Source organism: Lottia gigantea (assembly GCF_000327385.1).
Source record: "Lottia gigantea unplaced genomic scaffold LOTGIsca_60, whole genome shotgun sequence".
Lineage (NCBI taxonomy): Eukaryota > Metazoa > Mollusca > Gastropoda > Lottiidae > Lottia > Lottia gigantea.
This window is the reverse complement of record NW_008710050.1, coordinates 768,535-783,133: the sequence shown is the minus strand read 5'-3', so window position 1 is coordinate 783,133 and position 14,599 is coordinate 768,535. Positions and strand designations below refer to the sequence as shown.

The following is a 14,599-nucleotide window of genomic DNA, read 5'->3' as shown; positions in this document are numbered from 1 at the left end:
TTTGTATTTTTATGACGTTATCAGCAGAATGACGTTCTGAAAAAATGACGTGCACTGACGTAGGCAATAGACTGACCATTGGGCTAAACTAATCCGCCATTCCATCCAAGGCTTCGCACCCACGAGATTAGGGTGGTTGAAAGGTTACAAGTTACTATTACAAGTTACTACATGAGTATTACACCAAAGTGACGCGGTTCTGTCTAATTTCAGCCCATGGGTACAAACTTAATATACTCTTTATTCCACATGGGTCAGAATTAGATCCAATACACCAAAGTCACATGGTCACATGGTGACATTCAACCCATGGAAACTGGTCCGCAATTCCATCTGAAGTTTTTTAATGTAGCGATAAGTGAACTCAACAGGGGTCCAGTTAACGACGTTTCTATAATCGCAACCATGATGTTACAGAATCCTTAATAAAACTGAATCAGAGCCTGCAAATTTCAACATGAAACACTTCTATTTCAGGATGTTTCAGGTGAATTATATTTATAGGCTGAATATTGACATTTGGTGGCTTCTTTCACAAGGACAGAAACCTTACCAATATTTGTACAATATAGATATTTTTGATTCTAGTGCATATATGACACTATCGTCCTACTGCCCGATTTATAATAATGTCGGTGATAATCCCTGATCCTTTTTTTTCATTTTCGGTTCAAAATTTTAGAATGGAGGTTCAAACACTGCCCGAAACATATCAATTTATGGACAGGCGATTAATGCCAACCTATAGCACACGAACTGAAGAACTGGACAATGTTCGATACATGTATTAACTTCTCTAATATTTATCACTGACAGGGTTGAATAAGTTTTAAAATTCATCATCTTCCAGTGAAGGCAGATAAACATACCAGAACCATATTGATTAGGGTAGGAATATAGAACAACCTTTAGCACATGGGCCTACTTCTCTTTGGGGGAGTTCACTACTATACAACTTCTACTGAAATCTTGCCATTTTATTGACGAGATTTTTGACTGACTTAGTTGTACAGAATTTTATAACAGAAAGACTGGGCAAGATTCCACACGTGTATCATTGACAAGGGCAAACTGGGTTATAAAACTCGCCATTTTCTCAGTATGAGTCAACATATTCATTTAGCAGATATTATATGACAACCTTGGACTTTTGGACTGGGAAATTTTTCACAAGTGCATTATTGACAGGAACAAAAGGTTTTCTTAGGATGATTGAAGGCAGATAAACGTATTAGGGGAGAGCGGATATATTTTATGACAACATTTAGAACATGGACTGAAAGACTGGATAATTTCCATATTGGCCCAAATGCATGGACATTCTTTCTCCTGTATTTTAGAAGTTGAGTAAGAAAACAACAGTCTATATATATTGTCACACTAAAACCTTTATTATATCAGAACTTTCTTGTTACCAGCCAAACCACAACGTCGGCCTACAGTGAAAAGGTTTTTACAAATTAACAAAATCACATTCACCAAGTTAACATGATAGACAGAACTCGTCTTAAAACTAGTTTATTATAGTGTTAGTTTGTACTGATAAGCCACCGTACAGATAACAGCGTGATAGTTTGATTGCATCCGATTCCAATCTGGATTAATCTGAGGTGGCGATTCTGAAATTCTGATTGGCTACTCATGATATCCAATCACTGGCAGTAAGTTCTCAACCTTGAAGCTATGCCATGACTGTTAAATGCTGCGCTTTCGACTTTTACAAAAACTTTGCCGAACAGAACACCTGCTCAAAAGTGATGAATCGAAGATTTGCAATCCTTGTTCTAAAGAGAAAACCAACAAGGATCAATTCGGGGCCAGTGCGATTTGATGTTAAATAGAGATGTTATTCTATAATATACGATTTATATATTTATACCCGAATTGACATCGTCAGCTTTCTAATTAGACTCTTTGGTTTTACAAGAATGTGATTTTCATTTTATGGTGGGAACTATACTAATAAATAAATACTTAAATAAATAAGGCGTATTCATCAAACATACTATTCTGGACGACCAACGCCGCCAAAATATCAAATTTCGTCACTGTAGATACTACACTCGTTACCGAATAAGGCTGATTTTGCAGTGAACAGAAACTTGTAAGTTGTATGTTCATGAATACGCTCGAAACCATAATACATTGAAATGTTTGGGTAAAGCAATTTTTTATTGGAAAGATGCTCGAAGGTTGCTTCAATTGTGTTGAAATTCGAAAATTATTGTAATGTCCGACGAAATTTACTACACTATTAAACAGCACAGAAAAAGAAAAGAAAAAAAGTTCAAATTTAAGATCCCAAGATGTCGAGAATCGAGATTTTCTAAAAACATCCAACAAGGAATTCTTCTTTTCTATGGTACACATCAACACTGGATGAAAACGTCTATTTTACATCTGAACTTCATGACGGGTCAACTGGATTCTGAAATATATGCCAAGTGTAAAATTAAAGATTCTACTGCAAGAATATATGTGTACAGCATTAATGAAGGGGGGAGGGGGGGGGGAGTCCTTTTTTTACCTTTAAAGCATTGTCAGAGTTCATCGACAACCCTGACCCTATCCACTTCCTTAGACCTGGTATACCGCTGTAATAGCTTCAATTGATAGGGACTGAAATATCATGTCAACCATATAACCTCAACCTGAACTTTAATCGCAGGTCTAGTGACCATTCAAAATATTACTTCCAAACTTATAGGATTATAAATTGAGCGACTAGGCTACGTGGAACAGAAATCAGCTGGGTGGTCACACTTTTCCAAGGTTATTTAATCTTCGCTACCCTCACAGCAACAATATACAGTGAGCGGTCAGAATGCTAGTGGTTTTCGTAAATACATTTGCTATCAGTTTCCAGGTCAACCACAGCCCAATGAAACTCAACCGTTTATAATTTTCATATCAGAAGGCCTACGTATCATTACCATACACATATTATTGTATATAGAAGATATTAATTGCGGATCTCAAGCTGTTAATTCATAATTAATAAATGCATCAAAAAATAATATGAAATATTTTTCGTTTTCTCACCTTGACTAGTAAATATTACAACTTTAATTAAGATGGGATTTTATTCATCTTCTTTTTCCTCGGCAGCAGCGCCCTCATCACCGACTGTGGCAACTGGGCGTATTCTCTTTATTTCGGGGGGTGGGACCTCTTTACTTAATTCTTCATATAATTCTGCTCGTTGACCGAAGGTTCGTCTGTCGGTTAACTTTTCATATTTACTGCAAAGTTGGATTTTCGGCTGAAAGGGAAATATGGAAGAGTTGAAATAGTAAGCGAATATACCAGGAATGGGTTAAAATATCGCTGTACAGCCTAAGAAGTTTTAAAAGACAGGAGACGGCACGGGCCTTTAACGTCATAGCAAAGAGTGACGCATCTCGAGTGACGCCATCTTGTCACGCCATCTTTTCATAAAATCCTCTTAAACCTCCTTGGTACAGCCTAACTCGTTTTTAGCGACCACCTCCAGTAAGCGACCAATTTTAAACATTCCCGTAAATGCTTGCTTCATACAATTATGTCTGTATACGTTATATGAACACACGGTGCTAGATCGTGTACCTATCGTCATCCATTAGTCAAATAGGCCTAGTAGTACTACAACTGAAAGCGCATTCAGTCAAAACGTTAAAGGTACAGGTCCACTAACTCTTAGGATGACCAAAAAAGTTTGTAAACTTGAAGCGTTCTAAGCTTAGAAGCGTGTTTCAATAATTATTTAGTTTAATGCATACGTCATCTTATATAGAGATTCTATTCTTTAGTCATGTCACCTGGTAAGTCAACTGATGAATATATACTCATATTGACCCAGTTTAACACTTTAAATTTTATGTCTATTCTAAGGGGTAGTTTTCCTTTAAAGGAATCAACGATTGGAAAGGAATCTGTTTAATCTACTTACTGGGGCACTTGTATATTTATCAGATAGTCTGTCGAATCTGTAAAAAAAAAACAAAGAATAGAAATAAATAAACCAAGCACAAACAATCCGAACCGTAAAACGAAACCCAAACAACATATTGGCAAAAAATTCGTAGCAGCTAATGAACTTTTTACATGAGGAAGTATGAATTGAATTCATAAATAAATAGAGGAAAGACAACTCGTTCTACTCTCCCACTAAAAAGATGGGCACGTTACAATTTAAAGCCATCTTTAAGGGATGTCCGTTTTAATTGTTGACTATCTTACTGTCTCTATCTATATATTATAAACTGATTTGAAAAACGGCCAATGAAATAACAGGTGGATGTACTGAGAAACTTCCTAATTGCATACCCAACAATGTCGACTAAAATTTGAATGTAGAAACCGAGACTTACGATTCATCGACTTGGACAGCAGATCTCTTGCTCTTTCTGGAACAATAAATAAAAATTCAGAAATAATAAAAAAAAAACATTTTTGATTGATCTGAAAACGAATCGTCTTTTCTTAATATGCCAGTGGATCTAGGAGTGAATGTAATAGTGTAATTCATGAAAAAGGGGTTTGATCTTAGGGGTAGGGGCCCGTGGACTTGGTTTAACCAGTCTGTGTGGTAGTTGAACCACTACGTGTGACTAATAAATCTAAAAACTATAAATAGACTTACCCTTTGTTCATCTGTCTAGCTCTTTCAGCTAACTCAATCATCTAAAATATAAAACACAGTCAGTCTGATTAAGAGTCAAACAAGCTCTGTGTCTCATTTTGTTTCAGTGTATTAGGTTTTTAATAATACAGGAGATATACAGGACGGTGTGATATATGTATGTTTTGATCTAATTGATTATGTTTCTACCTCTCAGAACTCGCAGACTCCATTTCGTTTCATTGGTATCAATATGAGTTTATCGGTCTTATTTTCTGAAAGTGATGGTGCTAATGACGATGGGCAACGCTATGCAGTAGGCAATGGGAAAAAAATAAGCCTGGAAAACTTATTTTAACAAAACACCATGCAGTCTGTCTCTAGTGTGCGATCAATTTAAGCAGTCCGCTTAGTTATAAACTATTTTTGCACCTTATTTGGTTAATGAAGACAGGAAACACCATGCAGTATGTATATAGCTGTAACGCTCCCTAAAGCGATGAAGTCGGGCCACACCATACGGTGAACAATCAGGGAAATAAAGCCAGAGAAATGTATTAATAATACCACCATAACACCAATAAAGCCTTTCCCTGAACGTTTGCTTAGACGGATTGTAAAGAGGTTTTCTACGCGTTTTATGTGTATGACGTCACTAGAGGGGAACTGCATAGATATCAATAAAAGCTAGTGACGTCATAAAACACGTTGGTTTCCGTGGTATTGCAAGAACCATAGACGTCGAAATGAAAATTGAAATAGTACAAATTGATGCTATCAATGTACCCGATATACATACAAAGTTTAGAAAACATCTTTACAATCTCTTCAATAATAAAAATTGGATTATGACGGATAACGCCATACAGTGTGCAATAAGAGAAATATTATCAATACTTACGTCGTATTGCTGTCTCTTGAATCTCTGTTCAAGATCGTATTTATCTCCCTCTAGAGATCTCAACTTCTCGTGTAATTGACGAGCCTTCTCCAGTAGTTTATCTTGGTTCATACCCTCCATATTTAATGGTTGAATTCTCTGAGCCAACACCGCTCTCTTCTCCTCTTCCAGCTCCTCTCGAGATTTCTGGTAGGGTTCATCTGATTGAACTCGATCAAGATCCTACGAAGGGAAGACAAAATAGTACATTGTTTTTGGTGCTATGAGTGGTGAACGCGCGGATTTCTAATACATAGAATGAAATAAAGGAAATGAATGAAATCATAAGAGACCACCTCCAGTAAGAGACCGTTTTTGAATTTCCCCCTGCGTGGTCTCTTAATACATATTTTACTGTACTATTGCCCTGTCAGTGTATTAAGCGGGATCCTGGAATGAAATGTCAATATGCTCTTGAAAATTGCTGAACACCAAAATTTAAACATTTCAAATTAATACCTATTTAAACTCGGCATAAAATGATAGAATATGATACACAATTATTGAAAGGTTAAAATAGTCTGTACCCTCAGAAAATTGTTGAGAAGAAACATAAACAATTTTAACAAGTAGGCAATAACACAGTTGAAACATCGTTTACAATAGAGTTCACATACTACCATTAGTTTCTCATATCTAAAATTAGGGCATTGGCTATTTATCACGCTTACCACGCTAGAGGTAAATAGCCACTGCCCATAATTAGGATAGAAGTTAAAGTTTATTCTTACCACACCGTCTCCTTCTCGTTTTGTTATAACGAAGTTACGAGAGCCTTTACCCTTAGCAATGGCCATTCTTGCTTCTGATTCCTTTCGTTTCTTATCTCGCTCTTCCTTCTTCTTCTGTTCTTCCTCGGCCTTCCTCTTCTTACGCTCTTCCTACAACAGATTACACATTGTTCAGAAAACACAATTTCTTGTTTGCCATCTCATACCTTAAATTTCGGATAAAATTGTTGATCAAAACAACACCAAAAAGCACAAAAAAACATTTTAATGATTGTCTCACCATTTTATACAATTTCTTAATCTTTTCATTTTTTAAACAGTTTTTGTAAAGTGTAAATCAAACTATTACTTCTATTATATAATACATAATTAACAGACACACTTCAGGCGCCATCTTGTGATCCATGAATCTTTTCTAAAATGAAACTGAAATAAGATCAACTACTGATCAAGGTAGTCTAGTTAAGGTATAAGCCGAAGTTTGTAATAGCTTGACATTGTAAAGATGAAGTTTGTAATAGCTTGACATTGTGAAGATGTAGTATGTAATAGCTTGACATTGTGAAGATGAAGTTTGTAATAGCTTGACATTGTGAAGATGAAGTTTGTAATAGCTTGACATTGTGAAGATGAAGTTTGTAATAGCTTGACATTGTGAAGATGAAGTTTGTAATAGCTTGACATTGTGAAGATGAAGTATGTAATAGCTTGACATTGTGAAGATGAAGTTTGTAATAGCTTGACATTGTGAAGATGAAGATTGTAATAGCTTGACATTGTGAAGATGAAGATTGTAATAGCTTGACATTGTGAAGATGAAGTTTGTAATAGCTTGACATTGTGAAGATGAAGTTTGTAATAGCTTGACATTGTGAAGATGTGGGGTAAGAAGAAGGAGGCGAGGGTTGACATTTATGGAGATGGGCACAAACCTGTTCAGCTCTTTGTCTCTTTTCTTCAATCTCTCTCAATTCTGCCAATCTTAATTCTTCTTTTTGTCTTTCCAACTTTCTTTGTTCCTGAAAAATATAAACAATACGTAAATTACTTTTATCAAAAAATCCAGTCTTTGAGTTCTGTGGTTGGGATTCTGGTCAATGAATTGACAAGATGGTGTCACGGGCAATTCTTTCACTATGTACAATTGAATAAAAAAAAATGGACAGTGGATGGCCGGCCTAGGTTTTCTAAATTTTGTATGTGTATCAGGGACACTGATAGCATCAATTTGCTCCATTCCAATTTTCAATCAGACGTCTGTGGTTCCTGCAATTCCATTTAGATTAAACGTTTTTAGAAGAAGATTTAGAAAACCTCTTTTATAATTCTTTTAATAAAGAGACAAACATTAACACGAAACCTAACATGTAGATCTAAAGTAGTGCAGTTCATTTTGTGAAGGAGAACAAATTGTTCTAAGATTGTACAGTCAGAGACTGTTTGTTCCAGTTTATTTATTCAAGGTATTTAGAACGTACCCGCTTGATTCTTAGTGCTTCGAGTTCTTCCAGTTCCTTCTCCCTCTCCTCTTTTCTCATTTCTTCAAATTCAGCCAGTTCTTGTTCCATCTTCTCTCGTTTTCTTTCTTTAGCTTCCTGTAACATTACAGACACAAAATATTAAAACCGAAACTAAACATATCCAAAAACTCGGTTAATCCGAAACTAAACATATCCATAAAACTCGGTTAATCCGAAACTAAACATATCCAAAAAATTCGAAACTCGAAATCAACCACTTGTAAAGATAGCAAGTACTGTACTGTACTTGTCGACTTTCAATTCAACTGTATATATTTGTTTTACTTTAATCTCCTAAAGATTTAATTTTTCCTTTATATTTATGGTTTGACAATTTGCACATAATTCCGTTCTGAATCCTCCGATTTTCAATCAAATCACAATCTACTATGCTTTACAATCCCTTTCAAACAACAGATATTCCTTTACTCACCTCCATAGCCTTGCGGGCTTCATTGGAGTCGGCCCTAAAAATACAATAAATAAGGTTAATCAGGGTTCGATCTTATTCTTTTAAAGAGATACAGCCGTCTAAATATGCTTTTTATAGCAAATGAGCCGTAAGTAGGTTTTACACCAGTAGGTTGAATATTAGAATCTCTATAAGCTGGTAAAGCAAATATTTAAACGACTAGATCCCTTCAAACAGGATGATTTAGTATTAAAAAGGTTGACAATTAAAATTGATAACTAACGGTTAAATACCAGGGGCTTTTTGTTAATAAATACGTTATTTTTTACAACAAATGGAAGAAAAGTACAGCGAGGAGTTTTTTAAAGTGTGTCTAGGGTCTTTTCCCGAGATCAAAATTTCTAGCTGTCAATTATCTTTGACCGTAACAAATGAAATTAAATTGAAAGATGTCAAAAGATGCTGACAGATAAGGTCTGTGTTCTGTGCTTTGTACGATATCGATACCGATTTTAGACAAAAAAAAAATAAACCACGAAGTACGTGTTCTGGTACGAAACAGTTACCGATAGTTAACCTTTAATTTGCACCATGTTTTATCATGAATCTCTACTTTATGACCTCGGCCAGTGCTTTTATGAGACTATGTTCTCATCACCATCTAAAGACATACATTGCACAGGGCACATTACTTCTGTTAGCACCTTTAGGCGGATGTCTACCAAAACACTCGCTATATAAAGCCTATAAGCACCGGAAATTCCGTAAAACTTAGACCAAAAAAGAGGTCGCACTATCACCTACAAAGCTTAATGGTGTTCATCACATACAGGCGATGATGAATAGCGTGGATATCTCAAGCGAATGATGTCTACTTCATGTTCATTCGCCATTATCTAATAGCAAGCTAGAAAACAACTTCTAAATTCTTGATAACTACTGCCGATGATTATCAAACTAATATCAATTGTTGCCAAACTAATGGCAATGATTGTCAAACTAATATGAATGATTGTCAAACTAATCCCAATGATGGTCAAAGTAATCGCAAGGTTTGTCAAACTAATATGAAAGATTGTTAAACTAATTGCAAGGTTTGTCAAACTAACCACAAGGTTTGTAAAACTAATCTCAATGATTGTCAAACTAATTCCAATGATTGTCAAACTAATCTCAATAATTGTCAAACTAATGTCAAGGTTTGTCAAACTATTATGAATAATTGTCAAACTAATTCCAATGATTGTTAAACTAATATCACTGATTGTCAAACTAATATCAATGATTGTCTAACTAATCTCAATGATTGTCAAACTAATATCAATTGTTGTCAAACTAATGTCAATTGTTGTCAAACTTATCCGAATGATTGGCGAGCTAATATGAATGATTGTCAAACCAATCCAATAATTGTCAAACTAATCTAAATTATTGTCAACCTGATCTAAAATATTGTCAAACTAACTTCAATGATTGTCAAACTAACTTCATTGATTGTCATACTAATCCAATGATTGTCAAACTAATCTCAAGGTTTGTCAAACTAATATCAGTTGTTGTCAAACTAATATGAATGATTGTCAAACTAATCTCAATGATTGTCAAACTAATCTTAATGATTGTCAAACTAATGACAACGATTGTCAAACTAATGACAACGATTGTCAAACTAATGACAACGATTGTCAAACTAATGACTATGATTGTCTAACTAATATCAATGATTGTCAAACTAATCCTAGTGATTGTCAAACTAATATCAATGATTGTCAAACTAATATCAATGATGGTCAAACTAATGAAAACTAATATCAATGATTGTCAAACTAATCTTAGTGATTGTCAAACTAATTCAATGGTTGTTAAACTAATATCAATGATGGTCAAACTAATGAAAACTAATGACAAGAATTCGTCTACACTGTGATGACTTACTGAGAAGCTGGTTTCGACCTGAGAGACGGGAATAAATACATAAATTAGAAAATGATATTCTCAAATGGACAGGGGTCATTTCGAAGTTAACCTTCATCTGTACATACCCTATTGTTCGATTTCCATTTTTGCGAATCGGCCATTCTTTTCGCGAGATTTACCTTTTTAAATGCCGCACAAGCACTAACATCCTCCCGCCGTCCTGATATAAATATGGTGAAAGATAAGGGGAGGGGGTAGAACGTGTATAGATGAACAAAAATAGCAGGGGGAGGGAGGGGGGTGAGGGGTCGGAGGCTTTAGAGGGGAATTAGTGTTGTTAAATATGATACAACATCAACTGGTAGATATTATATTTGTGGGGTGATTTACTTATACAGATATACATATTTTGGTCGAGGTTTTTAAAGATTTGCCAGCCTCAGTAATGGGAGGTTGCGACTCCTGGACAAATGTTGACAGCCTCATTCATAACGAATGTGAAGTTGAGATGTCAAAGCTCAAGTCCAACTCATGACCACCAACCCCGAACCCTAAACACAAGTCTCACCAACAATTAAGAACCCCGAATCTTATCCCCACCTACAAACACAAATAACACCCCTCTTCTATTACATTGCTATAAAAAAATTGAGGAAGAAACCCCCATCCCAATTGATATAAAACATTGAAAAAAAAATGAATGAAAACTTACGCTGGTTCTTCATGATGAGACTGGTGAGGACTGTATGATGAAATAAAAACATGATTATTAGTTTTAGATACAGCCAATATACAAAATACAGCAATAAAATATACAGCCAATATTTAAAATATACAGCATATATACAAAATACAGCAAATATAAATAATTACAGCCAATTTTGTGCCATTGAAAATTCAAAATAAGCAAGAGAGTGCAGCTCGTATAGAAAGTCTTTGAAACTGATCATATCTGTCATATGAAGTTACAAAAATAAAGAAAAGAACAAAAAGAAAGGAGCTTCGTAGAATTGTTAACAGATCTAGTGCTCAAATATCAACAAAATATTTACATAAAATTACAAATAACAAACATAAAGAAATTCAAAAGAAGTTTTTTAGGGTTTTCACGTGTAGATCTTTATAACCTATATCTGCATCATTCACAGATTTGTGGTTGATTTTCCAAAAAATCGAAAATGTAGGTTTCCAAGACACATATACAGTGGTTGAAAAAACCTCTTTTGATTCCCTTGAAAGTTTATGTTTGTTTTAAGTTAAAGTAAAATTCGTGGAGGTAACATTTCACCCTGGGAATTGCAAGGTGGCAGTGACACACAAGGTAAAGGTTACAGGAGGAGTACCAAATAGTCAGAATGGGTAGAAACTACAGGATGTAGTCAGAAAGAAAAGTTGATCAAAGTTTCACAAGGCAGGGTTCCATGCCAGAAGTTTGACCAGATCAGATTGAATTTTCACAATGTCAAGTTATAATGAACTGTGTCTAATACCTTGACTGCATTAGCCACATTTGACAGGATTTTTCGTTTATAGATTAGGTATAGGTTACACGCCCCAAATATTGTGCTATAAAGGGTATAGGGTATAGGGTCACCAGGTTTTTACATGTAGTGGAAGGAATCGTGACAATGAACGTATATTATATATAATTGGATAATACGGCCGTGGTCACATCGTAAGAAATGGTTACAAGTAAGAGCGTTCTGCTGTTTTTTTTGTACATTAGTCAGTTCTATAGAGACTAAAGGATTGCAAATCAGCCTTGACTTTAAGATGTAAAGGATGGTAAATTTTGGGTCATCTGACTTGGAACTTAATAAGGTCAAACAATGACCCATGAACCACATTATAAAAACGTGAAATGGGTCACCAAGAAATTTCACGTAGTAACAGTTTCTTTAAAAGATTAAGATATGGTGGGCATCTGGGGTCAAGTGAGGTGAACTATAGACAGGGAATCACTATACAAATGGGTCACGAGGGTCACGTTGGTCACGTGGTTACTTACACGTGTTTTTCTTCCTCAGGTTCAGGTTGGGTTTCCTCCTCGCTATAAATAGAATGTTAGTTTGTTAACATTAGTATATATTATGAAATATTATAAATTATAGAAATAAAAAGCAATAAGCTCGGCTTCTTGAGAATGTCAAGGTATTACGTCTTCATTTTTTACTTCAACTGTGCAGAAAAGTAGGACGTAAAACTCTATTCATTTCATTTATATTTTAACTGCAATGGACCACTCTCTTGTTCCATTTGTGATACAGCAATTTAATTGGATTATACGCGAGAGAATACAGCCAATCTGAGAACTCGACAGACAAATTGTAAAAATAATTACGCATGAAATTGGGGGCTCTGATTGGCAATATTCTCTGGCGTATAATCCAATCAAATTTCTGTCTTCACCAACTTCCGTGAAACAAGAAAGTAGGCCATTGTAGACCAGATATAAGATGAAGACGTTAACCTTACTACTGTCAAGATGTAGGCTCGGAGGAACCGTGAATGTTATAGTAGTGGGGTTTAGAGGTAGGGTGGGGCTATCTCTACCCCACTCTCATAGATCCTCTGTCCATTGAGCCTACGATAGTATTGTTAAATATCAGCCAAAGATTCTTCAAGCAGAAATAAAGCTAGATGTATAAGTCGTTAAGAAGTATTAAAAGGTTATTATTTCATAAAAGAAAAGTAACGTTATATTCATATTGATATTGTTACAAAGGCATCAAAAACTCAAAATAACAAATTAGACCGATTACAGAACAGAGTCAGTGTGGATGGATACGAGGCTACCAAACAGAAAAACAAAGTAGATACTCTAGTCTTGTTGTGTATTATAACATGAAATTCGAGAGATTATTCATGTAAAATTATTTTAGCTTTTTGATTGAAGTTACCGACATGTGTTTCTGATACACAATTCTCATGATACTGTGTACCAGTATACGTCGTTTAAGATTCTATATCCACGTAAATTATGTAAGTTTATTGACTCCAGCTGATCTCATGCTACCGACACGTGTTTCGGACACGCAATCCTCGTCATGTAGTCTATTAATAGATAGTTTAAGAGATTATCATTAGCTTATCATGCTTGGTAGTATAGTTTTATAATAAAAAATGTTTTGAGAGAGATGGTTAACACTGTAAAACTCACCGAGATTCGTCGTCCGACATTTTGATCTTCTACTCTTCCTCTTCACACTCAGATAAAACCTGGAAATAGAAAATAACAATTTAGGTCAATCACACGTGCATTCTGTGTTTTGTTTTAATTGATCCAGTATGTTTCAAGAAGAGATATAGGACGAGGATTTCATTGTCCGGTCGGGCAACACTCTAAAGATAATTTCGAAGTAAAGAAGGAACAGGTTAACACTTTCAAGGGGTCCTTTTCAGTCCAATTGCATTAATTTCAGGCAAACCTGGTGTCGGATTGTAATAGTGAGAAAGTTAAAATCAATTGTTTGAAGTTGTATTTGCGAATACTTCAAGAAGAGAAGATGTAAATATTTTTGGGTATGGTAACATAATACATGTTTTAAACTGTACATACTAAACTAACCATCGATATAATAAACATTGTCTGTTTTAAACATATTACCAGCTATTATTGTTCTAGCAGAGTGACTCCAGATACAGAATAACAATATATAGTACAATAACATAGAACTATAATAGTCCAACACCTACATAGTTATCTTACAATACACAGTGACATTTTTATCAAACATTAGGTGCCGAGATGAGAGGAGGGAGGGGGGGGGGGCACACAGAATTATCGAAGGAGGCCAATAGCACCTATTAATACACGATGGACTTAATTGCAAATTTATAGACGCATTAAACGGAACTGTCTCCGTGAATTAGTCTCCAATCCATTGTCGTAAAAACCTTAGTCCTCCATTCATTGTCGTAAAAACCTTAGTCTCCCAACCATTGTCGTAAAAATACTTAGTCCTCCATCCATTGTCGTTAAAAACCTTGGGACCCCATCCATTGTCGTATAAACCTAGGCCCCCATCCATTGTCGTAAAAACCTTGGTCCTCCATCCATTGTCGTAAAAACCTTGGGCCCCCATCCATTGTCGTATAAACCTAGGCCCCCATCCATTGCCGTAAAAACCTTGGCCCCCATCCATTGTCGTTAAAAACCTTGGTCCTCCATCCATTGTCGTTAAAAACCTTGGCCCTCCATCATTGTCGTTAAAAACCTTGGCCCTCCATCATTGTCGTTAAAAACCTTGGTCCACCATCTATTGGCGTAAAAACCTTGGTCCACCATCTATTGGCGTAAAAAACCTTAGTCCCCCAACCTTGGCCACCCATACATTGTCGTAAAAACCAGGTCCCCATCCATTGTCGTAAAAACTTTGGTCCCCCATCTATTGTCGTAAAAACCTTAGTCTCCCATACATTGTCGTAAAAACCTTGGTCCTTCATCCATTGTCGTAAAAACCGTGGTCCTCCATCCAT

At 35.6% G+C, this 14,599-nt stretch overlaps 2 protein-coding genes across 2 annotated transcripts; both read right to left on the bottom strand.

The window, feature by feature from the left end:
• Positions 1–3,082: 3,082 nt before the first annotated feature.
• On the bottom strand, positions 3,083–5,687 carry LOTGIDRAFT_128132 (hypothetical protein; the record flags this gene model as incomplete). Its single annotated transcript, XM_009064108.1, has 3 exons — positions 3,083–3,262; positions 4,271–4,318; positions 5,454–5,687. Coding segments are annotated over 3 exons (462 nt in total), but the record flags the coding sequence as incomplete, so codon positions are not given.
• Positions 5,688–13,127: 7,440 nt separating this feature from the next.
• LOTGIDRAFT_166693 (hypothetical protein) lies at positions 13,128–14,599 on the bottom strand (the record flags this gene model as incomplete). Its single annotated transcript, XM_009064107.1, has 3 exons — positions 13,128–13,174; positions 13,281–13,339; positions 14,367–14,599. The coding sequence occupies 3 exons, from the start codon at positions 14,597–14,599 to the stop codon at positions 13,128–13,130; spliced, it is 339 nt and encodes a 112-aa protein (XP_009062355.1).